The sequence below is a fragment of the Gallus gallus genome, chromosome 5 (genome assembly GCF_016699485.2).
Source record: "Gallus gallus isolate bGalGal1 chromosome 5, bGalGal1.mat.broiler.GRCg7b, whole genome shotgun sequence".
In the NCBI taxonomy this organism is placed as follows: Eukaryota; Metazoa; Chordata; class Aves; order Galliformes; family Phasianidae; genus Gallus; species Gallus gallus.
The window spans coordinates 28,537,191-28,564,213 of record NC_052536.1 but is presented as its reverse complement, the minus strand read 5'-3'; the positions used below and the strand labels follow the sequence as shown (position 1 = coordinate 28,564,213).

General features: G+C 40.3%; 2 protein-coding genes and 1 long non-coding RNA gene across 8 annotated transcripts in view; 2 read left to right on the top strand and 1 right to left on the bottom strand.

Moving 5' to 3' along the window:
* The window catches only part of LOC121110844, a 62,320-nt gene extending 41,887 nt beyond the window's left edge, over nucleotides 1–20,433 (bottom strand). For all 3 annotated transcript variants that reach the window (XR_005860226.2, XR_005860225.2, XR_005860224.2), the window contains exon 1: nucleotides 20,031–20,433. This is a non-coding gene — a long non-coding RNA (uncharacterized LOC121110844). The remainder of the gene's footprint in view (nucleotides 1–20,030) is intronic.
* Nucleotides 3,123–13,285, top strand: FAM71D (family with sequence similarity 71 member D). Of its 3 annotated transcripts, XM_046941932.1 has the most exons (8): nucleotides 3,123–3,224; nucleotides 3,918–3,962; nucleotides 4,670–4,809; nucleotides 6,283–6,479; nucleotides 7,027–7,291; nucleotides 7,913–8,151; nucleotides 8,620–8,666; nucleotides 10,484–10,649. In XM_046941932.1, the coding sequence occupies exons 3-8, from the start codon at nucleotides 4,675–4,677 to the stop codon at nucleotides 10,540–10,542; spliced, it is 942 nt and encodes a 313-aa protein (XP_046797888.1). In that variant the 5' UTR covers nucleotides 3,123–3,224; nucleotides 3,918–3,962; nucleotides 4,670–4,674; the 3' UTR covers nucleotides 10,543–10,649. The 3 variants fall into 3 exon arrangements, with proteins under 3 accessions (XP_046797888.1, XP_040557482.1, XP_421201.4); XM_040701548.2 differs by lacking the exons at nucleotides 3,123–3,224; nucleotides 10,484–10,649 and adding an exon at nucleotides 12,662–13,285 and having other exon boundaries at nucleotides 3,857–3,962; XM_421201.8 differs by lacking the exon at nucleotides 3,123–3,224 and having other exon boundaries at nucleotides 3,857–3,962.
* Nucleotides 20,434–20,636: 203 nt separating the features above from the next.
* Nucleotides 20,637–27,023, top strand: part of MPP5 (membrane palmitoylated protein 5) — a 48,130-nt gene continuing 41,743 nt past the window's right edge. For both annotated transcript variants that reach the window (XM_046941734.1, NM_001199705.3), the window contains exon 1: nucleotides 20,637–20,805. The gene's annotated coding sequence lies outside the window, so the exon portion shown is untranslated. The remainder of the gene's footprint in view (nucleotides 20,806–27,023) is intronic.

Genomic DNA, 27,023 nt, shown 5'->3' with positions numbered 1-27,023 from the left:
TTCCACTCAATGTTGAGCAATACATCTGCAGTTCTTCGTAGCTGTCTTTGCCTTCAACACTGCAAACATGTTAATATTGTCAGCAGTCTCTATCAGTTCACCATTTGCCCCTTTTCTAATATATTTTAATATATTTTTAAATATCTGTATTAGCTGAAATCTTCTAGACTACTTCTCCAAGGAAGTTCTGCACCACAAGACTACAAGTAGGACAGGAGGTATTTCAATCCATATTTGCTACTTACTAACCTTTTGCTCTTTCAGGGAAGATAAGGAGCTCAGGAAAACTTACAGTAACATCTTGACAAAAGGACACCTGTGAGCATTTGTGTTACTTGGAGCGTGTACAAGCAGTACAAACACAAGCAGCTACCATGCTGCCATTATCAAAGCCTTTGCCAAAATCCTGAGGAGATTTTGAGGTGCCAGACAACAGAGATAACACCAATTATCACAGATGAGGATCCATTGTATCCTGTGTGAAAAGCCCTGCTTTGGTGATCTGACAACTATGCTATAATATTGATGCTTTTCCTTATTATGTCTGATCTTTTACTGTGGTTTATTGCCAGCTGGATTCCCCACTGGTATGACGACCTCTATGCTTCAGTTAAGGATGCTGTCATATTACTCTGGAGAATGGCCAACTGACCTGATAAATTCCACCTGAGGCAAAACTATCCTCGCCCTTATATGGAGAAGCTGCAAAATAAAAAATGGGGCTTAACAATTTTGCTATATCTGTCCTGTCTTTGTATGAAGTTCCTGCAACACATAGCTCCACAGTAAATACTGCTGAGAAATCTCTTGGAATGTGGCCCTGCAGAGCCTGCCGGTTGGTGAGCATGCTGTGCTCAGAGGGATTCACACACAGGAACTTGCAGAAGAGCAAACAGGAGCAGTCAGTTGTGGTGTACTGTGCCTTTCTGAAAGCACAGCCATTTGGACCAACACTAGGTAGCTGATCATCACAAGAGGCATTGACTGAATAGAGAGAATAAGAATGACCTGAGTGCTACTCACCCGTCAGCCTTTCAGAAGGGGAAAGAGGCTCAAACAGATGCAATGCTATTTGAACTCAGTTAAATACAAGAAGGTTAGTTGGCAGGGTACATCCATGAGTGGCTTTCCGTAATTTATACCCTACTGGCCAAATCCAATCAATTTTCCCAATGTAGCCACCGAACAAAGCAGAAGACAGGATTTAGTATGCTCTTTGTAGGCTGTGTTGCTAGGGAGTCATGCCACTGCTTTCTCCATTAGCTGGAGTTTTCTTAGAGGTGGTGGATAGCGTTATATTAAAGCAAAATAATGAAAATAAAAGTCCTTTGTTAGGGTGTGTGATGGAAAGCACACAGATGAAGGAGAACAGAAATGGCACATAAGAGAATCCAAATAACGCACTGCCTCAGCTACTACCAGGCCCATTGTGGGAACCTTCAGCATTTCAACAGCTCACTCCCTCAAGTGTTCACAACACTCAAGCCAAAAAGAGCACAGGGGCATGAGGGCAGGTGGGAACCCAAATTAAGGGTTGTCACAGGAGGGCTTGTCCAGGTGTGAAACTTATCAACATGAGGTAGTGGAAGGGCTCCTATGATCACTCTTCAGACCACCTGGAGGCTAGAACACCTTACAGGAAGGAAGAAGTGGAGAGCATTTTAGGATTGCACAAGATTTTTTATGTGTTTAGGGAGGGAACCAGAGGTTGTGAAAGGGATTGGTGTAGCGATTTGAGGAGGAACAGATGAAGGAAAATAGAGAGATGAAAGAATAAATAAGCCCACCAAGTACAAACAGATACACTTGTCTGGCCATGCCCTGAGCCTTGCCCACACTGTCGTGTCTTACTCAATGTCATTTTTTTCCTGGGTGAATAAGGGATGAGACCATGCCAAGAGCTAACTACTGAGGGAGTGGGGAAGTCCCAGGTGGCTCTTAGAGAGATCATGGGGTCTGTAGGGCAAGTGAGAGGTGCGTGTGTGTGTGTATGCGCATGAATGAGGGATATGTACCAACAGAGATGGGGCTGCAGCCTCAGGGGCTCATATGCCCATGTGCCAATCAACTCAACAGACTGGGATCCAAGGGCCAGCTACAGAACAGGCTGGGTATGTATGCTTGATCTTATTGTTGGGAGCCAGTAGCACAGAGCTGCAGAAGCTTCTCACCCCACACCTCACACTCCCAAGAACTATACAAAACTTGTCCTGAAAAATAGCAACACCATTTGCAATAGCCAATCACCCAGTGGCTAAGGAATTAATCTACTGCTTCCTAACACAGTCTTAGCTCTGACTCTCATAGTGCTTGTACTCTGCATTCCAGACAAGAGCTAAGTGTACACATGTATTTGGGGTAGGTGGACAGGACTTGCAGCTTCTCTGGTTCAGGTAAGTGCTATGACCACTCATCTGCTGAGTCAGTCTCCTCCAGCTCAGTTGCTCACTTGTTCTGATGTTTAGAATTACATTTCCATTGGCTAAAGAGAGAAAGGTAATTCGGTTTTGGAAAAACTATTTCTTCTTATTACTGTTGATATACCAACACTGTTTATCTGTCTCTGTGTATGTCTACTACACAACTGAAATCCAGCTGGGAAAGAAAAGCATCGTCTTTAACACTGGATCAAAGTTGTATAGCGGAGAGAACAAAAAGCATTTTTGCTGGACACTACTGTGTTAGTGCATAGTACAGTCAGACAGAAACTGTCTTGGGGAGTTTTACCTAAGAAAACAGTGAATGTGTACCTACAGAAAGAAGGCTGCAAAGAGGATTACACAATAGATCTTCAAACTGTCAGACAATATAATTCTTATTTTGCAACATCAGTACTCCTTCAGCCAGTCTGGTAATCACTCATGACCCGAAACCATGTCAAAGCAACAGGCTCAGTTGAAGCAGATGCTGTCACATTAGAGTGGGGGGGGGGGGGGGGGAAGAAGTTAAGATCAAGAGCCGATTGTAACGAAAGGTTAGAGAAGCTGAAACCTACAAACAAGTGTGAAACATCTGAATACCCATACCACTTTAAATTGGCTCATTAACATCCTGGGCCTGTGCCAGCTTCCAGTGTTCACCAAGGCTTTAACTGCTCTGACCAGCCTCACCTGCTACCTTCACTCCACCCCACTTCTCTTCTCTCCCAGACCACCACCTCCCATCTAGGAGCTGCAGGGAAGCTTTGGCCTATGTCCCTAGTCCTCTGCTGAGCTGGGTTACGGGTATATTTGTCTCTATTCCTGATGCTAGGACAGATGTCCTTGAGCACATACTACAGTCCAATCTCTAGTTCTATCTCCTCTTGTTCTTGCTGCTAACTTGAATCCTAGGATGGAGTCCTAAGATGGACTTGGGATTTCACTCCTCACCTTGTCTCATCTCATTTTCTTTGTCTTGCCTGGGCCCATTAGTGGGTCCTGTTAACACCAATCCTGTTCAGTTTATTCTCTTTGGATCCTGCATGTTTGAAAGACTGTGCCCTGACTGTTGAGAGCAATATTTCTGCTAAGTTTAGACATGGCTCCCAGCTCATCATCTGTCATAGGTTTAGTCTTCTTGTTCCCTGGTAGCCTGCACTGAGAGGATTGTATCAATGCAAAAATCTGTGGTGATATCACAGGATCACAGCATCACAGAATGTCAAGGAGTGGAAGGGATCTTGAAAGATCATCTAGTCCAATCTAATCCATCTGCTGAAGCAGGAGCACCTAGACAGTGTGTACATGTTACAAAGAAATACGCACTGTTATCACTATGTCCTGACTTAACCAATAAACATAATTGCTGCCAGGACTGTTGAGAACACAAACCTAGTGATGCATTGTGATGCCACCAATGATGAGTTTCTAGAGCTGGGAGAATTCCAGTGGGCTCTGCAGAAGGGATTAGCATTCACTTGTCCTCTCTTTCTTTAGGTATACTCCGCCAGCTAAGCAATGGATTTCTGTGAGTGAAACAAGGTATGGACGGGAAGTAGAAGTCTACTACATCTGTTTTTGTGGGCTTTTTGGTTTTTTGCTTTTGTGTTGGTTTTTTTTTTTTTTTTTTCAAAAATACAGATTAGGGATCTTCTATTCTTACTGATATTCTGTTACATACTGAGCAGTCTTGAACAAATCATTTGACTTTAGTATCTGCTTGGGATAATAGCTTGTTAGCTCTCCAATAAAGATATAGTGAATAACCTTGACTTCCCCCCACCCCCAACGCCTTGTAAAGCTACTAATATTATGTCCACTGAGTCCACTCAGTTAACTGTTGGAGAATTGTAACCTCACAGCGTCTCTGTATTCTTGACTCCCAATAAACACATATGTGATCCATGAGACACCATGATAGAATTCACCATTCCAAACTACCACTGAGAACAGCTTCTATCACTTGCAATATATGTCACTATATTCATGTGGAAAAAAAAAAAAAAACATGGAAAAACATGGTAAAAAACAAAGTACAGAACTGTGAAAAAGCCCTATTAAGTTTTCCTTTGCACTTAAAAGTGTATGTTCATAAAAATGTGTGCGTACAGGGGAAATGTTCTGATTTTTAGTAGTATAATAAAAGCTGTCAGAAAATGCTGTATTTATTTATTTTTATAATCCCAATTCACAAACTTTCCTATTTCTTTTCCTTTTAACATGTAAATTTATTTTTGTTTTGTGGATAGGCAAAATGAGTAGTGAGCTTGATTTTAAAAAGATTACACCAAGTCAGAAATTCATCATGGGTGACCTCCAGAGACTTCTTAACCAAGGAGAATATGCTCTTTTTGCCTCTGTTCCCATGTTTGAAAGCAGGTTTGTTCAGGTAAAAATAAATTATTTAAATGAAATTATTTGGCATGCTCAATATAAAATTGATCAAATTACGTTTTTTTTTCCTTCCTCTTCTGAACAGTTTTTCCTCATTCATTTATTCCCACCACACCTATTCTCATTTAAAACAAAGATATGGATACAATGTTTCGTTTCTCATACAGTCTCATTTTGATCTCACTTTATAGATGATGGCCTAGAACCTCAGCAACAGCAATGCTGAAAATTAGAGGACAGCCAAAAATGATGCTTTCATTCTTCTATGTCAGCCCCTGCTCCGTCCTGTAGGAACTACTAGGACAGTGCTAGCAATTTGCTGGTTCTGTGCTAGCTCACTAAGGTTGTTTAGCCATCAAATTTAGTTCAACCTAACCTAAACAGCTGCCAGCCTTCCTAAGTAAGCTTCCCACTACTCCCTCCCTCCTTTCAGTATCCTTGACTGGCCACAGAACCCCTCATGACCCTGCAAAAGTCTGCAAGTCTACAATATTACATTCACAGTGTATCTAAAACATGTGAATTCTACTTGTACAATGTACATCAACAGAGCTTTTTCATAGGATTTCATCACCTCACTGTGATAACTGCAACATCCTTTGTTCTTGCCTTGATTAACTCAGTCTTGCATTGTTAATACACATGCACAATGCTAATTAGCTGCAAGTCTCTATTTTCAAGGTATTTGATTGATCCCTGCTTTATTTATCAGATACTATTTATTCTCAAGGAGGCTGCTGCCCTAAACAAACAGCCTGCAAAAACAGCTTCATCACTGACTCGTGCCCACTAAATGTAAAAAATAATAGCCTTTGATCTATTTTTTCATATTCCATGTCTCAAACTTGGAAAGAGCTTCTACTAGATATCTACTAATTTAATACACCGTTATCCCTCAAATTCCTTCTTAGAACACAGTTTTTTTCTCTGATGTCTACCAAAAGCAAATTCTGGCAGTGGTAAATAACCTGTGATATGATCATGCATATCAATTTGTTTCTTTGAATTTTCTCATTTCTCTTTTTCTGTCATTTTATGTCTTATGCGTGAGTTATCTGTGATCTTTTTCCATCCTGTACTTTTACTGCATGTATCAAGATCCTGGCTCAAAATGAGGTCTCATTAATATCACAGTAATTCTGACAAAGACACTGAATCATCAGAACAGTGTCTCTTCTATCATGTTTACAATAAAATAAATTTGAGATAATAGTACACAAGTTTTTTCTTACCTCAGCAGTCAGATACCTAATGATGGAGACTACACAATAACCAGTGATCCTTCTTCATCCTGGTTCAACTTTCTTCCTTTGTTTTCACTCATATATATATACCCATCTCATTACTCCATGTTCCCTTCTCTCCTCACCACTTCATTACATAAGTTCCAGGAATCCTAGGTTGAATCACTGTGAACTATCTTTAATATATATTCTCTGAGAGTGTTGATTTTTTTGTTGTTGTTCAGATTAACCAAAGAGGGGAACTGATTAATCTCCATAATCGACCAACCTGCGTGACCATCGGCGTCTGTGCTGCCAGTTCACCAATGCCCAGTGGAATGCTGCTAGCACACAAGGTGCCTGTGTCCCCACAGGAAATAATGGCAAATCTCCAGAAATTCTCAGAGCATCCATCCCAAGTGGAACAGCTAGCGCTTAGCAGGTGAATGAGCACTGAGAAGGGTTAAATAAGTCCTCAAAGAGCATGTAAGAAACATGTATGCTCTTCCCCCTTCCATATGGTGTCTTCCTCCTTTTAAAAATCAGATTATTAACAGATCTCACATTTGCACTTTCTGCCAGCACTAACACAGTAAAGTCAGGAGCATCACTGAAATTTAAAGACACAAATTTAGGCCTCACGCTGGTCATCATTTTAGGCCAGTGCTACACATATACACACACACAGATGGAAAATGACTGGAAAATACCCAATAAGTCTTTTTTAAAACATATTAGAAGCTGAAAACTGGTGAAAAGATTGGAGGCACAGGTTTGTCAAGGAAAAAAACAGTGGAATAAAGGCACTGTAAAGAACCTGACATTCTTTGCCTCCATTCTGTGCACTGCTGCTCAGCATTTCTTCCAAAGTCAGCGTCACTTGGAGTGTCCAAATCTACTCAGCAGCTTTTCCCTATTCCAGTTTCTCACTTGTAGTCTTATTCTATCTTCAAGTCTGACAGACATAATATCTTTTTTTTTTTTTTCAGGTTCTTACCCTTGAAGTTTGTAGAACTCTCTGTTCACAGCACAGATAAGAAACAACTCATGTTAAAATTAGTAAATGGCCGTTCCTATTATCTAGAGCTCTGTGCTCCACCAGACCAACAACAGCAACTATTCCACCACTGGTTGAAGCTAATCTCTCTCCTGAAACGTCCAGAAGATACTAGCAATACCAACGTCAACATAATATGTAAGGATTCTGGCACAAATCATGAGAAAGCTCCCAGCCCCAACAACCCACCAGACAACGTAAGTCTTTGGCAAATAGATATCAAATCTTTGAGCTGAACAATTAGAAAGTATAGCTTCTATAAATATTCTTTACTGTCTTTCTCAAGCCAAACCTTTCTTGTGCTTTGAAGGATCTACAGTTCTGTTTGTCAAAATAGCTGGCTTGTTGTAAACTCCCTACAAAAATCAGGGCAAAAGGAGTGAAAACGCTGGATGCACCCTAACCCTGATAAAACTGTAATGATCTACAAATACCATACTATAAAATGTTCAATGTTTAGTTTTTCCTTGTAGTTATGGGTATGTTCTTAAATGGATCTTTGGGGCTGAATTCCACAAGTAATTGGAAAAAAAGCAGAAAAAGAAAGACATGGCGCAGCTGAGACAAGGCAAGGACATTTGATCTATTCAAAGGACAAAAAAAGAAAATTCTTGAAGCAAATGCTACAGTGGACAGCTGGACAGGTAGAAGGCAACTATTTGCTGAATACTCAATATATAAAGGACTAGTATATAGGAAATTATCATAAAGTTCCAGTTGTGTTGATCAGTTGATCATATCACTATATGTGGAGCATTTTTAATGTCTGTTGCTACTGTATCTGTTTAACTTTCTTTTTTTTTTTTTTTTTTGTCTAGAGCAACAACTCGCAAAACATGCCTAACACCAAAACAGAGGAAGAAACTGTTACTGAACAAACCTCCTCCAACCAGGTTCCCCACTCAGGTAGCGTAGGTCCCACAGAAAAGAGTGGAAGGGGAAGGGCAACCTTCAGCAGCTCCCAGGAAGCAATCAGGCTAGACGCCACCATGCAATCAAAGAATAAAGATCCTCTGGATACAGTAAACAGCAGAAGCAAAGAAAGAAGGAAAAGCAGGTAAGTATGGTTAAGAAATGATTCTGATATACTTGATTTTTGATGTTAAACTTTGAAAATTAAAATGTGTTGCAGTTTTGGTTTTAGAACATATATTACTGCAACACCTTTTCAGACTGGGATTTTCCTGATGTTGTAAATGCGCTAGGAAGCTGAAGAATATTGGGCAGGGTTTCCAAGTATCCACACTCTGGCTTCTCAGCTGCTAGGGTTCTTTTGAAAGACTGTTTCCATGTGCCTTCACTTCAAAGCAAGGCTTACCGCATCATTTAGCAATAGATATTTCTACTGCAGACAGAAAGAGTTTAAAATAGCATCTATTTAATACTGGTACATAACAAGATTGTTAAGGCAAGTTTTGTTGTTGTTGTTTGTTTGTTTTCTGGGTTTGTTGGCAATAGTGTTATCCCCTTGGTTGTCTACAACAGCATTGTGTTTTTTCCTGAACTTTTTATTCATTTATTTTAGGACAGACAAAATGAAGCCAAAAAAAGAGAAAACATCGCAACCTTCAGGTATGATGGGTTTTCTGATTCCCCATTGCTATTCCTACTTCAGTAATAGATGAGGGAAGCTGAAACTTCATGAGCTGCTTAGAACAAATTTTTTCCAAATTTGTATTGCCAATAGATTAGCATTTGTATAATAGTGAAATAGTATTTTTTAAAAAGTATCCTGTGCTAGATCCCTGTTCTGAACACACCTCACCTTGCAGGGCTCAGTGTCAGGTTTCTTTTCTAAAAGACTTAACACTTTACTTGTTTGACTGATGTCAGCTGTGCAACATCACTGAAAAATCAGATGAAATACACTCCAGTGAGAAGGATAAGAAAGCTCTATGCTATAGGATGTTGCAAAGAGATAATGTTGGCCCGTATTTCTTCTTCCAGTGTGTCGTAAGTCTTCCCAAAAGCCCAAGGTAGAGCATTAATTTGCTTCCAAGCAGTGTGCCTGCAGTATCCTCAACCACGAATGTGTATTCCTAGCAAGATGTGGACCTATTTTGGAGTAATCTTTTCAAGACCATACTGAGATTAGCATTAGTGTCCTTCTTGACATTCTGCATTTCTACATAAATCTCTACAGACAATTCAGCTACAATAAACAGGCATCTGAAAGACAGTCTTTTTCTCACTGTTCACCACTTGCCATATTCACAATTCCTAGTTTCTTATCAGTGATTATGCACTGTTACCTATGTCTGCCAAGAAACAACAAAGACTGTTGCTCTTAGTTTGCTGATGCCCCGCACCTCATGTCTAAGCTCATGGTCATTTTGCATATGAGTGACTCAGTCTCTTGAACAAAAGCTTTTACAGGCTTACTACACAGAGTTTTCCATTATACTGTTATGAAAGATTGAGTGGTGTCTCTTGTCCAAACAACCTCACTTTTTGTGAACATGCTACTGCATGACTCTTTTTAGCTGGCCAGTGGGCTGCTTGCAATTCCTTCACCTGGCTAAAAACATTTCCCATTGTTCTCTCTTCTTTAACAGTCCTTTTTTAATTCCCCACCCCCCCCCCACCCCCGTGCCTAAGTGTTCCTTTTCCTCAGTCACTCATATATTTTCATCTTTTGTCTGATTTCTATTCCTTTTCTCTAACTTTGCATTACCCTTTCTCTCACCTTCCACATTTCTCGAATCCTGTTCTGTGTCTTTCCCTCGTTTTAAACTATACCTTCCTCCAAAGATCTATTCTTCCACTGTGCATTTGTCTCTTCTCTTTTTCTTCATTTGCTGACCATACTTCTCCTGGTATGCATTCTACTACTTGTTTCTGGATTTGCCATGTTGAGGCAAAGGCAGTATCTGCTCTCTCTGAGCTTACCAACCTGCAGACTCTGTTCACTTCTCAGCTTGCTGATCAGCTTTCAATAGTGAACGGAAATGATCTTCACATATCCCCAGCCACTTGAGATGTATGCCAATATCATGTCAACTGATACTAGCTTTGCACAGACTTTTATGCCTCTCAGGTGTTCGTCAAGGACTAGAGGTTATTTCTGCTTGGAGGTGACTAGGTGAGAAGTAGTTTGTAGGAGTGACTGAAGGAGAACAGCATGGGAGAGACTGAGAAAAGGCCAGTTTGGAACACAGGGCAGAAATACTAGTAAACTCCTTGACCATTTGTAAACTGAACAGAGAAGTAATCAGAAAAGTCTGAAAATCAGTTGCCTCTGGTCAGTCTTCCTTCTTTTGTGGTTCTTGGTGTATGTTTATCTTCTACACCCTTATCTCACTTTTGACTCCTGCTTCTTTTCTATTTTCTAATTTCCTGCACTGTTCTGAGCTCATCCTCATCGTGGTTTTGGTTTGCTTTGTTTTCAGGAAATCGAAAGAGTGGCAGTAAGTCAAGAATAGGCTGCTTCAAGTTATATTCCAGATGATTTGTCAGTGAGAAGGAATAATAGAAAATAAAGCAAAGCATCCTGTCATCAGATGCTTTTAAAATAGGGACCAGAGATACACACAGAATAAACAAAACAAAACAAAACCTGATGCTGCCGTCTTCAGTTCTACAATTTACTGCTGAAACACAAACCCTGTATTTCTCTATATTTAATTCAAAACTAATAGTAACAAATGTATTTTGTTCCTTGACAGTAGAATTTACATTTTTTCAGTGACTGAGGCCAATTTTCAGGGAGAAGACTTTGTAACATGCAGCAGAAGGCAAAGAAATTGACACTTGAATTAACAGTAATGCTTGAGTGTGGCTTACACATTTATGTAGTGTTGGGAAAGCTTCTCGTGTAAGCAATTTTCAAAACATTGCAAGAAGACAAGGGATAGTGAGCAATACCACGCTAGGAATGTAAAATCATGCTCATACAGGTGTTATGAACTTCTACATGAATGTGGGCAAAACACTTTAAAATACTCTTCATTCCTTGGTTTCTTCATTCGTAGAATGAAGATAGCTAGGCTGGTTTTGAAAATCATCATGCAATCTACTAATGAGAACCATTATGAATGGACTAGATATTGTTGTTAATATTATTGTTATTTAGATACCAATAAGCATAGGTATCCTTTTGGAATACCGAGCAGCAGTTCTTATGGATCATATTTGCTGCACTACTAGGCATTTGGCATTAAGCCAGCCAAAATCTTACCTTCTGTGACTGTACCCAGTACAAAAGGCCAACAGTCTACAATAATGAATACATGTACCCTGCATTTACCTCAGCACTGTGTAGCACAAATCCATAGTGCACAGAAGCATATATTCGGTTTTGGTATGAGAAAAAGGCTGCCACCAACTGAGTTTCCAGTATTCTTTCAGGCAGCATCCAAGAACTGATGGGAGATATCTCACCAAGAGATCAATTTACCTTGTCCTAAAAATAACAGAGTTAACAGTCCAGCATGGTAACTTTTGCTCATATTATAATTTCTTCTCTCAGTTTACAATGTATTCCAACTTCCTTAAAAATAATAACAAAAAATTAAAAATAGACCTGCCCCAGACTATCTATTGCACTTTTTTCTCCCTACCTCACCTCTGCAATCATTGAACATTTCAGATCTTGCCAGCACTACTCACACCTCACCATTAGTTCAAGAACCCTTTCTACAACTGTACAGTCTGATGTAGCTGCCTTCCATCTCTCTGCCTATCATACAAAAAAAGCATCTGAAGCTCTACTACATTTACCGATTGAAGCAACAACAGATAGTTACTCAAAAAACAACTAAATTCTCTGATACCCACTCTGTATATACATTCCCCGCTACTGCTTTTGCTACCTGGTGCTGGGACATTTCTGTGTAGTTTGCAGCATATGAAGTATTTTAATGAAATTTGGAAGCATAAGTTCTTTGTAATCATAGCCAAGCATGGGAGATGGAAGACTCAGTAGCTTTTCTGCAAGTGAGCACAGAGGATATACATAATTCATAGATTCCGAGAAGACAAATGCCAATCTAATGTTCCTTGAGAAAATAAATTAACTGAATAATCTTTAAGGCAGCCTGCATGTAAATAGATTCCAATCTATGATGCCATGATAAGCAAGTGGTAGTAAATTCAAATTCTAGATATCACCAAGACATGAATAAGACTGAAATATCATTCAGTATACTTGGAAATTCCAGTGCTATTTTCCATGGCGGAAAAACATTTCATGTGTTATTTACCAAAAGAACATAGCTGCATTTATTGACAGGAAGAAATTTTTAGGTGGTCCCTGAGAAAATGTACAGTACATTTTCTGTTTGAGGGACAATGAGTTACAATGATACATGGTTTATGATGTGCTGTTGTCAACTACATGAACCAACAAAACACTGCAAGAACAACGATCAGTAACAGTAATTTCACAACTGTCTGTAGAGAGACTGGCTGCAGATGCTTACCGTCAGTGACTTTACACAAGTGAAGAAGAGAAAATGAAAACTGTGGATCACTGGAAAACTAATGATAATGTATTTTGAATACTTTTAAATAAAGCATACTGTATTCAAAAAGTCTATGAATTAATCAGAAACAATTTTTTTTACTAGCACAGAAGTATTATCTATGACTTACTTCATATCAAGATAAGCTGCATTGTGTTTCTCTTCACTGACTGAAGACACAGATACAAACCTTTATCTGTAAAAAGCAAGATCAGTCTCAGAACAACATACTGTGCTAGCAGACTCTTGTACCCTAACCTGTGGTAACTTTGACAGTCTTCAAAGGGACAAAACAGACTGCTGCACCATGCAAACGGTACTGTTCAGCCTCAGTTCACTGGAACACAGTCTAAAGTGCTCTCAATCAGTGCTGCAAATATGTAACTTCAGAGTATCAATTTTTCCAGATTACAACACTGGGAAGATGGTTGAATTGTTGCATAGCAAATGCAATAAAAAATACTATTGATCACTGAATCTGAAGCAAGGAAAAATAAATCAGCATGGACACTTGCTGGGTTACATACCAAAACAGTCTTGCACTGAGCTGATTCAGAAGATTGGTATGCAGTATTGGCTCAAGATGCTAATGCAGGCTATCAGCTCCTCTGAAAGAAAAATAACTGCTGGGTGAATGACAGTCACTGAAGATCCTGCAAGCAGTAGAGCTATCAAGCCTAATATGTTTGACTACACTTTTTAGGAAATACTGCAAAATAAAGTGGCACCAATGTAACCAAAAACAGTTCCAAAACAATTTTCAGTTTGAATGATTTCTATTTCTTCTGCAACCTTCTGTCAAGACGCAGACTCTTAAGAATGGTATAGAGTTTACACTGTAGCCTACAGATTTATCCAAGAATAATGAAGGCAGTCCACACAACTATGTGAAAACGTTTAATTTTTGTCAGTATGAAAACAATGTCTTCCCTCCTTAGAGATGACTATGTAGCTGCTATTGCTATCTTGGGAAAGGTAATTAAGTATACTGGCTTTGTTTATGGCAACAGATGATAAGTATACTTTGGTGCTGTCCCTTATAACATTTTCACAAACCAAGCACCTGAAAAATGCCTCTGTTGCCCAAGAAAGGGGAATGAAAAACTACTGGCATCTTATATCTGTATAGAAGACATTATGCTGAGATCACTATGGATATCTACAAAGGAGCTGGATGCCATACCTATGTTTCCTCTGTGGCACAACACTCTAGATTTACACATATGATACTGAGGTATGTATGAAGGATTTTTTTCTGACAGTACTCAAGCAACACACTCAGCAGCAACCCAGATGTCCATATTAATCTCAGAAGATAAGGATTCTTGACTGAGACTGGGTTTCTTAATGTTAGTACATCATGCAGTTGAGGGGACAGAAAAATTAAGAAACCCAAACTTCATGAGTTATTACATGTTTTTGTTTCAAAGCAGCAGATCTCAGCAAGTGCTAGATAACCGATGGGCAATGTGAGGACTACAGAGAAATGCTATAAAACTATGTGTGTTCACATAGCAGCTTTAAACTGGAGTAATTCTTTAAGTCCAGACAAATATCATTATTTATTATCTGTATTGATGGGTTTTAAGGCATATATCCAAAGTTATTATCTATCATTTTTAGGGTCATACACAGAGCACATTATTTCCTACTAGCATGTTTCTCAAAAATAAAAAAATAGTCTCTTCTAATTTTACTTTCAGAAAATGTCCAGTATGACGTAGCAGTTATGCAGGTGTTTAGGGTTCAAATAAAAATGATAGTAAAGATTGCTTTAAATGCTGAGAAACAACAGACATGCTGACCGGTACTTAGCTGCTGCACGTGTTGTTTATAATCTGCTGGAAGCAAGCTCAATAGCTAGGGTAGTAATCCAATGAAAGCTTTAAAAATAATTCTGAAAGTGATTCCCCCTCATAAAAATTTAACATTAAGACAGCCACATGGATGACGGTACACTACAGAATACCCACTATTTTTGTTGTTGTTGTTGTTGTTGTGTGTCATTAATTAAAGTATAGCAGATACGCATAAGCAGAAATCCTATCCCAAACAAGATTGATGATAAAATACATTGTGGAAGATTTATTTCAGTGATGATTTAGAAAAAGGGAACAAGAAGTAGAATTATGGGGCTGGTTATGTATACCTTACAACTGCCCTGGTGTATATCTAATTTACTCTCAGTGAAAATATTTACTGCATTTTTTTGTTCATACAGTATGCAAACAATATACTAGAGTGACTTACTTTTGAGTAATACATAAAGCTTAAGCTTATAATGTAGCATTATCACATAGGTGGGTCCCATCATTAACATAATTACTACTATTAAGCTAACTTTCAGGAAAGATGACCTCACCTAGGCACCACAAATATCTTCATTCATTAGGATTTACTACTTAAGTATTTTTCTTAGGTGGTGCAGTGGTTTAGATCTTGAAGGTAGCTCAGCACCACACAGCCACTTGCTCACTCTGTGCACACTGGGATGGGGTAAAGAATCAGAAAGTACAGGAACCTGTGGGTTGAGGTAAAGACAGTTTGCTAGGTGAAGCAGAAGTTGTATGTGCTAGCAAAGCAAAACACAGAATTAATTTGCCACTTCCCATTTGCAAGCAGATGTTCACCCGTTTCTAGGAAAGCAGGGCTCATCCCATGTAACAGTTTCTTGGGAAGACAAATACTACCACTCCAAATGTAATGCCTTTCCTTCTTTCCTCCCAGCTTTTAATGCTGAGCATATGCCTTATTATATGGAATATCCCTTTGGTCATTGGGATCAGCAGTCCTGGCCATGACCCCACCCAGCTCCTTCTGCACTCCCAGCCTCCCCAGGCAGGTCTGCATGAGAAGCTGAAAAGCTCTTGGCCCTGTGTAAGTACAGCTCAGTAACAACTAACCCACTGATTCATTTTCATCAAATATCCAAAGCACAGCACCAGACAAGCCTCTACAAACAAAAATAACTCTCTGCCAGACAAAACCAGGACAAATGGTTTCAACTGTTAAAACTTCTGTTGATTCTTCCCATATTTTGCAATAGATCGGTGAGTTATCTCCTAGCTGTTTTTTTATTTCTTTACAAAGGTTTTATGAGTATAAGAAACTCCACAGGGTAAAAAAGTAGTTGTGAAAAAATAGCTTTTGCTCTCTAATCACAGATTTAAAAAAGTAATCAAACTGCCAGACAAACTCAGCAAAAAGTATGTGCACGTTCACACCAAGGCAGGTTCACACTAAATTCTGAGTAAAATCCTGTCTTGACTTTGGACTTTAAGATACATCCAGCCTCAAAAAGGCAAGAAGGGGAAGAATGAAGTGGATTGTAATTCAAATTAATAACTAGTATTAATGACACAGCGGGGACAGTTTTTCAGAGATACATCAGTCTACTTTGGGTCCCTATAGATTTTTTCTAGATCAATTCAATAATGGACAGTTGTGCAGAGGAAGGCATACAGACGGCTGAAGTAACATCAGAAAGTTAGACGTATAGAAGTAAATTGCAAAGACAAGAAGAAACTATGCATGAGAGACCAAGAAGCAGCAAATAGATGTAAAGAAACAGATAGGTGAGGTAATTACTTATTTGAATATAACTCAATAGAGAAAGGAAAACAATACCAAGAAAATATAATTTTTATCATCCATTATCTTTCTGGTCTGAACATTGTGCCCCAAACCATTCCATCAACAACTGCATTTCCAGCTTTACCCATCTTCTGGGTATGGCTCCTGTATCAGTGCTTAAGACCCCTCAGGGAGATATGAATAATATTTGCCAGACTTTAGACCTCTCTTTTGGAGATTAACTTTTTTTTTTTTTTACTGCTGAACTTCTGTTAGGTTTGTGACTTCATTTGTAAATACTGTGACTTCATGTGCAATTTTGGATCTGAAAGATTAAGAAGTAGCAGAGGACAAGAGAAGCCAGAAAGGAAGATATTTCAGCAACCAGATGAACATGAATGCAAAATGTAGTTACTGGATAGAAAGGAAGGAATATTTCTAGATGCTATCAAGGATTAAAGCAAGTTCATATTTCAATCCTTTGTATTTGCTGTCCAAATTCAAAGAAAGCTGAAAGAACATTGGTTTGCTGTATTAATTTTGAAATTCAGGGTTTCTGTTGATGTGTCGTGGAGGCCAAGACTTTTTTTTCTTGCCTGATAAATAACCTAGCTCCTAGACTTTTGAATTCTGCATTCTTCTTTGAAATACTAGATATTGGACACCGCTAGCACTGTAGGTGGACTAGTGCTGGTATTACATTCTTTCAGATGACTGGTTCATCTGGACTAGCTGATCTCCAGAGGCCCCTTCCAAGTCCTATGGTTTTGGAATTATGGTACTTAAGTGTCCTGTTTAAAACAATCAACAGATTTGTAGTCAGGAGATATCATATTGCTATAAATCAAAATGGAAAGGATATTGTTATTTCCCCTGCAACACAGGGATAAGTCAGAGTAGGAAGCAGCACAATTTCATTCACATTCTGTTAAAAGTGACATTTAAATGTGATTATCCAAGACACAGACTGTCAGTATCTAAAAGCCAAAGGAAAAATCCCTGTGAAGTTCTCATAGACAGGAGGAAATCAGCCTATTTAAATAGATGCCACACATAAAATTAGACAGGAAAAAAAAAAAAAAAAAGACAATTTCTCAAAACTTTGCAAGAATGAAAGATCAAGAAGGAAAGGGTGTTAAGATAACAACAAAAGCAGGAGAAAGGTTAAGAAAAAAAAGGGTTAAGAAAAGGTTAAGAAAGAAGATGAGATAGAGACTCTGATATCAGGAAGGCAAGAATTCTTTAGAGATTGCATTTAAAAAATTATTTTGGCAGATAAAAAAGGGATGACACTGACTTGGAAGGGATCCAGCATGAAGTTGGGAGAGAAAGTACATCTGTTGTACAATAGTTGTTCAGTGAGTTTAGTGATAAAGACTTTAGAGATAAAGGGGAGGAGAGTAATGGGGCAGACAGATGGGGATTAGCTCTCCTCCAGCCTTCACTGGCAAAGGCACTGCAAACTCTGTGGGGCTTTTGAAAGAGCATTCCTTTTTGCATGGGTAAAACTTAAATTCATGTACACAGTGACATAAAGGGGAATTTTTTACCTAATCCTTCTGTGATTTTTCATTCCCCCTCCAGAGGGCAATGGTTTCAAAGAAAACATTTTGTCCTATGTTCGGCTGATGTCTCGACTTGTCAAAAACATTTATTTTTCCATTGATTACAATCAGACAGATTTAGACTGATCAGCAGTCACGTCATCACCTTGTTGGCCAACAGTGACACTAACATGTAAAATTCAGCTAGCTGAAGGTAAACATATTCTTTGTAAAAATATTTATATTTGTTTCTGGAATGAAAACATCAGCCTTAGAAAAAGAAAGATCTTCAGTAATAAAGTTGCCCGACTATGTTGTTTCTGTAGCTCCAAACATGCTTTTGTGATTCCGCAATCACTGATAATAATACTGCTAAAATTAAGCCTCTAAAATCAAGGTGTTCTAAGATCCAAACTCACAAAAGGTTTTAGATGCCTATTTCTTTTCTGTTAATTTCTGCTTAAACATTGAAAACTTTGAAGAAGAGATGGAATGGGTTATTTATAATACTTTGGTAAGTCATTTTTCAAATTCCTTTCAGAACTGTCTTAGTATATCCTCACATGAAAAACTAGGCAGCTAAGATGAAACAAATGACTAAAAGCTCTGATTCTCCCAGTCACTCATCTTCTAATTGTCCTTCCTCATCCTCTTATTTGCTTTCTCTCTCTGCATCTGTTTTCTGATTTGTATATTTTGTTAAATTCAAGATATTGATTTTTTCTCAGCAATTTTTGTGTTCTCAGCATGCCAACAAACAGTACCTACAAGGCAAAATGAACCAGCAGATCCATCCATTTAAATTGCTAACATAATGATTTAAAAGCGAAAGGTTATCTGTCACTTTACAAATAACGCTGCTGATCCAGTGCTCTGTTGTGAAATGTTTTCAGGTATGACAACTTCTTGGCCTGATGGAAATATTTTAATCTGTTGGATAGAATTAGCCAAGTACTCCTCATTCAAGCATCTTATGAATGGATTTGCCAGATGGGCAAAGGCTAATATTAGGGTTTGTGAAAGCCAGAGGGAGGAGATTGGTTACCAAAGAAACAAATAGATCCTTAAGCAGATATATCCAAGAGATATCCCAAGCTCAGTCTTAACCTGGTCTGGCAATCCATTCTGGCAAAAGATGAAAACTTCAGCTACACATCCAAGAGAACAAAGTGGGAGGAAGAGAAACTCTAGAACTGTTGTGAATCCTTCTTTACTCTACGACAAACTGCACAATATATTGAAGAAAAATCACTTAAAATGGTATAAAAACTGGCTTTAGGGCAACATGCAAACTAGAGACAATGAGACTTTCTGTGAGGGAAGAAGTGCTATCAGTTGAGGGAAGCTGTAATCAGAATTCATGATTATTTTTTTTAATCTCTTTATTCTAACCTTGCATGTAGAAAAGGCATTAAACTAGAGATGGATTTGGATGAGGATGTGAACAGTCAGCTGCTAACCCTACATACTTTTTGCAGCCATTATATCTTATAGACAAGTATCGTATTTTGAAACAGTTCTCAGATCTTTTGCCAAAAAAGTTTTTTTAAAAAGGTTCATGTGAACTTTCACTATGCACTATTTCACTATTCACACAGGTGAAAAGAACGACCCTTGGTTCTGTTTGGACCAGCAATCACATTTTCCCTCCATTTTCCAAGTAAATAATTCTGCAATTCACTGATATTTAAACATCATGTAGGGCCACAGTTCTTCCACTTCTCACTAATTGGGCAAACTGGAAAGACCCGGTTAAGTGCAGTTGCAAGGCAGCAAGGCATTACTACCCTGAGAAGGGCAAACAAAAAGACATGCCAGGAAGGTTGAGCCACATTGTGCAAAGGTAGAACACTTTCATTGTTTCATTCACAGGTAACTGGTTGGGTTTTATGTTAACATCAAGTCAAGCAGACTTTATACAGGAAGAAAAGTGTGTCATCTGGTTTTGTGACTCAAAAAATCAGTGTGTTTAGAGGGGATCTGAATAGAACACGGAACAGAGTAAAACTGTAAGAAGTTGAAAGTCTTTACCTGAATTTCATTATGGAGAATGACTTGATTCAGTGTTATATGATAAAGTTGTAAATGGTTAAACTGAAGAAGAGATGAACAATAGAAAGGTATCTATTTAGACCTTTTTAGTGGCTTAAGAAAGTCTTTCTATATTCTGGTTTTGTTAAGTGTAGCATTTCTTTTAATTGCATGGGTAATGATGTAGGTGGGCTAGCCTGAAAATCCAGGGGAGGGAATACAGAGTTTAGCTCAAACTAAACTGCAGTGCTAACGTTTCTGTGGCTCTGTGAAACACCGTGGTTGATACAGACAGCGCAGTACGGCTGCTGGTAATGCCCTCTTACCTCTGCTGTTCCAGACACTGCGTTCCAGGCCTCCACTGTGCCTCAGCCCCCGCTCACCCACCCACAGGCGGGCTCTCAGATGTGAGCAAACGTGTTTTTTCCACCTCTAGCTGGGGCCAGTCCAGTTTGTCTATCAGCAGCAGTGTAGGGAGAACAGGGGGGATGAGGAGGAGAGTGGCAGTGAAAAGGCCCACGGGGTGCCTGGGCACGAGCCGGCAGACAAGCCGGTTCCGATCAGGGCCCACAGAGCTCCCACAGAGGTCTCTGACTGGGGCAAGAGAGGGAGCTATGGCAGAACGATGGGGTATGAATGTGGGAAGACGGGAACGAGAGCACTGGCCCTCGACGAGAGCAGGGGCAGCAGACCCCCCCCCGCGCAATCCCGACGGCAGCCGTTGGCGGCGACCGTTGGAAGCGACCGTTGGAAGCGACCCCGCCCCGCCCGGCCGGCAGGGGGCGCGCGCGCTCAGCCGACCCCCACCCCGCCCCCGGCCTGTCTGGCTGCCAGCGCCGGCCCGGCGGGAGCGGCTACGCGCCTGCGCGCCCCGGCCGGGCGGGGCGGGGCCTGGCGGCCGGAGTTGGGAGCGGGCGGGGCGGGTCTGGGCCGGGGTTGGCGGCGGCTGCGCAGCTCCGCGGGGGCTGTGGCCGGGCGTCTCCGCGGACTCGGCGGGGAGACGCCGCGGGAGGCTGTGACTTCCAGAGGGCGGCTTGGACGGAGCGTGTTGGTGGCGGCGGCAGCAGCAGTAACAGTAGCAGCAGCAGGAAAGGAAAGAAGGTGAGCGCAGCGCTAATGCCCGGCGTGCGAGCAACAGGTCCCGTCCGCGGAGCCGCCGGACCCGGGAGCCTCCCTGCGGCGCAGGCCCGCGGTCCGGCCGGGCCGGGGCCGAGCGGGCGGCGGGGCTGAGCCGAGCTCGGGGACTCCGCGGCGATCCCCGCGCTCCACCGGCCCGGGCTGTGCCGTGGCCCCGGAGCTCGGCCCGCGGGGGCCGCTGCGGCTACAGGTGGCTGTGCCGCGGGCGCCCGCAGCTGCTGCCCGGAGCGCGGGGGCGCCTGGGCCGGGCCGGGCCGGCTCCTGGGAGCCCCCTGCCCCGGATCTGCCGGCTGGCGGGCCGAGGCCGTGAGGGAAGTGCCACGCTTGTGTGTGAGAGGAGGTGTGTGCTCGCGTTCCGAGGTCGGAAACTCTCTTACACGTCTGATCTGCTGGCAGCGCGGCGCTTCGGAGTGATGCCCCTGTGGAACGTCGCCCCGTGCTGGATTAGAAAGCTTTGCGGGGTTAGATTAAATTAGGTGCTGTAGGAACGGCTTCCAGCGTGTTTTATAACCTTTAGTGGCTCAGAAAGCCCGTACGCATTGTGTTCCTGTGGCAGCAGTGCTCTCCTGACTGAGGAGCTGCGTTGTATGCGGGCAGCAACAAAGAGTGTGGAGACTGGGAGCTCCTCCCGTCGGACGGCACAGAAACAGAGTTTTTGGGTATGGCCTTCAGGGAACCCACTGGCTTTAACAGTACATATACGTATCTGTTTAAAATAACTTTCTTACTTATCTCTTCTGTGAGGGAGATCCCTGGACAAGAACGTAATGAGGGATGTATTGGGAAGAAGCATCTATTAGTGCTTTTGAATGATAATTCTTAAAGCCACTTCAATAGAATTACTTGAGTATAAACTAGCTGCGTGGCTGGATGGCTATGAGAAAATACTTGCATGGGTGTTGACATGGACATATGCAGGCAGACTTGTTTATAAAGTTCAGGTGGTATTGTAAATGTCCTCTGCCTCAGTGTGCAGCTTCTTGTGCTTCTGAAATTGCCGTTCGAGCCTGGCTGTGTTATATACACATAAACTGTCTTCCAACATGCTGTGATCCAGAAAGCCCTCTGTATTTCATGTGTTAAAAGGTTAATTAATGGTTAGTATTGTAGGTGGGTTAGCAAGGCATCAAATATTTATATTGCAGCCCTTTGAACCAGCATAGTAGAATGTTAAATTTAATTAACGTGGCTGTTATTACAGTAATACAGAGTTAAGTGCTAGTAGTATGCGATCACTTAACTCTTCTCAAAGTAATGCTTTCAGACTTCGCATCCAGTGCTTCTCATGTTGCCATGAGTTCTGTAGGATGGCTATGGGCAGTAATGCTTGGTGCAAAGAAGCAGACGATGGTTTTACTTAGATTTCATTGAGACTAGTTTTAAAAGATCCGAGCTTACTTGAGAGTGGAAATGGAAATATTTCTTCACTGAACCGATTTACTTGCTTCGGAATTCGGAGTAGTTACTCAGGCCATTGAGGGGTGTCGGATGTCTTTCATTACCACAACAATACCTGATGTAGAAACACTGAACACGGTTGCGGAGGTTACCATTCATACCAAGGGTTGTGGACCCAGAACATTCGTGTAGTCTGAAGTTCGTAAGGATCTATTTTCTATACAAATAACCATTTTTCATAACACCCCATTTGGTGCTTTTTCATTCAAGTCTCTTGCTGGAGTTTGAAGCTGCAGTTTTTATTAAATCCCTCACAATTTCCAGATGTAAATTGTGTTGGGCTGTCTCCCTAAAGACCGGCCCTTAGCATCAAGTACTAACAGCTGTGACTACCTGTTTCAGCTGTTCGTTTTCTTTTTCAGTTTGCCCATTTGATTGACTGCATTCTTTTACAATGTTAGGCTTTCAGAATGCTGTAGGCTAAGATTTCCAACGATCTGCTACTTCTTAGGTGGTGGGATCCATATTTGTATTCATATGTTGTGCTTAAAATCCTGAAGTATTCCAGCAACAGACTTCTATTTTCTTCCTTTTTTTTCTTTATTTTCTCAGTGCGATAGGTAGTGTTGTGGAAGGGCTTGACATTATGGTTTTTGGAACAGTAGTATAATTACAACTTCGGTCATTCATTAGAAAGCCTCAGTACTACTTGTAAATATTAATTAAATACCGTTGTATTGTTTTCCTTCTATTAATGAGCAAACAGTTGCTGGTATACCTGTGAGAGCAGAAACTGTTTTCAAGGGAGTGTTCTGTGATTTAACATTGGGTATGTTGGCAACATGGTTTATTATAATCTGGCTCAGAGTTTTTCTTCAGCAACTGGGACAGAAGTGTTTTATCTATGCATCCTCCTTCCTGCACTTTCAATATAGCTATATGATAAAATGTTTTAGGTTTAGTTATATTAAAATAGGAAGTAAAATTCCAAAGAGGAAAAAAATATATTAAAAAAAACCTGTAAATATCTATCTATATAATAGTTTACATACCGGGCTATTTGGAAATAAGATTTGTGGGGTTTCCGGTTGTTTTTTTGTTTTGGTTTTGTTTTTAGCTGGAAATGATAAGCTGTGTGTATCTATAGGTAAAGAGATGCTTTATGCAGTAAGGGTGTCTAATTGCAATTAATACAAAGCTGTGTAGGAAGAAAAAAATGCCCCAACTAGATGTTTGCATCAGCTAAATTAGAAAGCAAATAGGTACTGTTAGTAATGCAGAATTGTACAAGGAATGCTTCTGTTCTTTAAAGTGGGAAACGCAGTAAGTTTGAGTACCTGGGCAGTATGTTGAGACTTGGGTTTAAATCTTTCAGCTATCTGGGGGAACTTAAAACCCACATCGGTCAGTTCCAAAAGGAATGCCCTAAGTGCCAGCCTGGTGGGTGTTTTGCTGTGAGATGCTTCCCGGTGACAGCCAGTTTCGTTCTTGAGGAATGCTTGGGAAGGGACTGGCTGGCACGAGGCACGATTAGGCACAGATTGATGATGTGAACCTATGTTCCTGCTTCCAGACACAGTTCCGAATGATGAAAAGAAGTGTTCTGTTGAATGTGATGCTAAATTCTGGGATTTGTAAGTTTCTAAGCTTTCTCTTTAGGTGGATTCTTGGCTAAGTTTGCCAGTCCCTACAGATGATGAGCCTGACATTTGAACAGCATCTATAGTTTGCTCTTCTTGTTGTAGATGGGAGCTTGGTTGGTTGTCTGTGGCCTACTAAGTGGCATGACATTTGGATTCTTCTGTGGACCTAATTATTTGTTGTAAGATGCCAAATAATTCGATACAGAAATAAATTGTTTCATTGTGTATGCAATTATCTGTTACATAAAGATCACCTGGATGCCTTGTGTTTCCTGAATTTATCTGCCTATTGCATCGTCTGTTCTGGTAGGTCATAATTGTCTTACAAAAAGTGCTGAGTGAGAAATAGTTAGCATAAAACCACAGTAACAATTTTAGTTCTTCATTTTGGTTTAACTTTGGTCTTTAATTTTTTTTAGATTTCTTCTCTAGAATTAAAGAACAGTCTTGACGATTGGAACACATGATAGTGCAGCTCATAGCTGGTAATAGGAAGGTCATACATACTTGGCCATAACAGACAACATGGAGACCCTCGTGTTTTTGTGGGGAAAAATTAGTTTAGCACTGGAAGTGATTTCTGATAAGGTTATTTTAGAAGTGGTGGGAGAGGTAAGCAATCTTTTACAAGAGGCATTGAGGGTACTCAAATATTAGGCAGAGTGTGTCAGCATCTAAAGCATGTAACTGTATTTGCATCAGCTGTTGCACGAGTAGTCAATGTGAATTCTCATTGTCACGGTGTGAAGTTGTTCAGTGGTATCTTCATGCTCTGAAGTGCTGAATTCATCAGACCTAAAACCTTTGATAACCAGGAAGTGCCAGTGCAGCCACAGCAACTGCTCTTTGGCCTGGCAGTGCCTGCTGGGAGGTGAATGTGTATGTTACTGTTGTCTTTATGAGGACTCAAAGTATTCAGCACTGGTAGTGTTGAGATGATTAGTTAGGGAGTTTTGTTTACAAATATGTGATCAAAGGGGGACAATGTATACTACTGCCTAAAAGTGTTACTTAGTTCAGTAGTATACTGCTATGAATGCTTCTGGTGATATGTGTATGGATTACTCCTAGCTATATAATAGCATACGATGGCTGGCACTTAATGAGGTATAGGAAAGAATAATCAAACTTAAAGTTCATCTTGTTCAAGGCTGAAGGGTGGGTAGGATGTAACTGGTTTGATGTCGTGGTAAAAATGATCTTAAGAGAAAGGGCTTCACCTGATGTTTCCATAGGGCCAATTCTTGGTCTCTGAGTGACAAAGAGATCAGTCAGTTGATCTCTCACCTGAATATTACAATGTAAAAACTAAGTGGTTTTGAACTGAGATGATCTTCACAATCAAGGTAATATGCCTTGTTAACTAATTCTCTATTAGTTAGTTATTTAGGAACTGGTCTTTGATGCAGCAAAGGAGTAACCTAGGGAGAGATGCATCTTTTTTTCTTCATGGCAGTTAGGGTACTGAGTTCCTAAATTCTATAACACAATGGATATAACGACAACTTTATTTTTATGATGTGATATCGCTGCATGTAAAACTAATGCTTGACCTTAATATCAGATGATTCAGCACCCCTTACTGTCCTGGTGGAAAACTTGTGGTCACCCATGTTTATTGCTTTTAATCAAATTGCTCTTGCTTTGTCTGCTACTGCTAAGGAAAGCAGGAGAGCAAATCTCTCCCAGTATCTGAAAGGACGTGATGTCAGCAGACAAACTTAGTCCTGTGTTAGTGGAAGAATATAGTATTAGTGGACATCACGTGCTCTCTGCAGAATCTGTAGGAACAAGCGGTGATGGAATTGCTTAGTGTCAATATGCAATGACATTTACATTTTGTTTAAATAGTATTAGAAGCTCTCAACTGTAAGGAAGTGAGTGGAAATTGAACTGGTTATGTATTTAAAGGTGGTGATTGATGCTGTGGGATAATTAAACATAATGCAAACTTGTACCATTTCATTCTTTTTTCCAGTAATCAAGATGTGTTCTAAATCAGTAACCTAATTACTTACAGGGAGGAATTAGTACAGTCCCTTAGAGTAAATGAGGTAAAAGCTGATCGGGTTGGCATTGTCTTGTTTGTTGGGCTGCATAAATGACTTAGGAGCCCAGTAGTATTTATCTGGGTTTTGACTGATGGAATAGCTTGTTTTGTCCTTATTTTTTTTAAAAGCTATATACAGCACTAAAAATCTGTTGGAATTTAAATTCTTAGTACATTAGCGGATCTCTTCTACTGAGTTATCACCTTGATTCTTGCCTGTTCTTAGACTGTTAAGTGTGTGCTGTTTTCTTAATTCAGTGGCCATCAATTGCTCCTTGACATAGCACATTCCTTCAGGCTGTTATGATGAGTACTGGCTGAAGTGGTTGGTTACCTGACTTTGGTGGAAGGAGGAGAAAAGTGTCACTCCGAGGCTTCTGCAGTCTAATAGACACTTTCTACCTTCTGACCTTATATTTCTTCTCATTGACTCGTCAAGCAAGATGAAAAGATTAAGGACTGAAAGTATCTTAAGGAAAGCTAAGAATCCAAAAAAAGTAAATGGCATATGTCCTGCTTCCCAAAAGAAAAAAAAATCATGAGGGTGTTTTTAAGGTAACAGAATGGGCAGAAAGCTTTTCAAGACTGGTTATTTCAACGTATTTTGTAGGTTATTTCTTTCTTTAAGCTTTTACCAGTTTTCAGGTAAGGAGAGGGCAAAGTGAAGTGCAACTGAGAGCTCTTTCTTCTTGGCTGAGAAAGAGAATGCTGCATCTGTTTATACGATGTTTTGAAGTGACAGCTAAGTGTTACTTCGGCTTATAGTTTATGGAGTCATTTTATATTGTTGGTACTTTTATATCAATACGATATCCTGAAAAACTGGAAACCATGTTCTATAGCTTATTGAAATTTGTTCTATATAATTATAGCAGATCTCAACCAGATCCTGTACTGCATTGGGCTGTAAGTGTGTAATAAGCTGGAGCTGAATTTATTTCTTTTAATGGAAATGAAGAGCTGGGAGATCAGAGCAAGGGATAATCAGAATCTAAATATCTCAGTCTGTCTGTCTAGTAAGACACCCAAAGTTCGCCTGTAAATCCTGTCTTCCAAAGTGTTGTATTTTGCTTTATGGCAGGTGAGTGGGA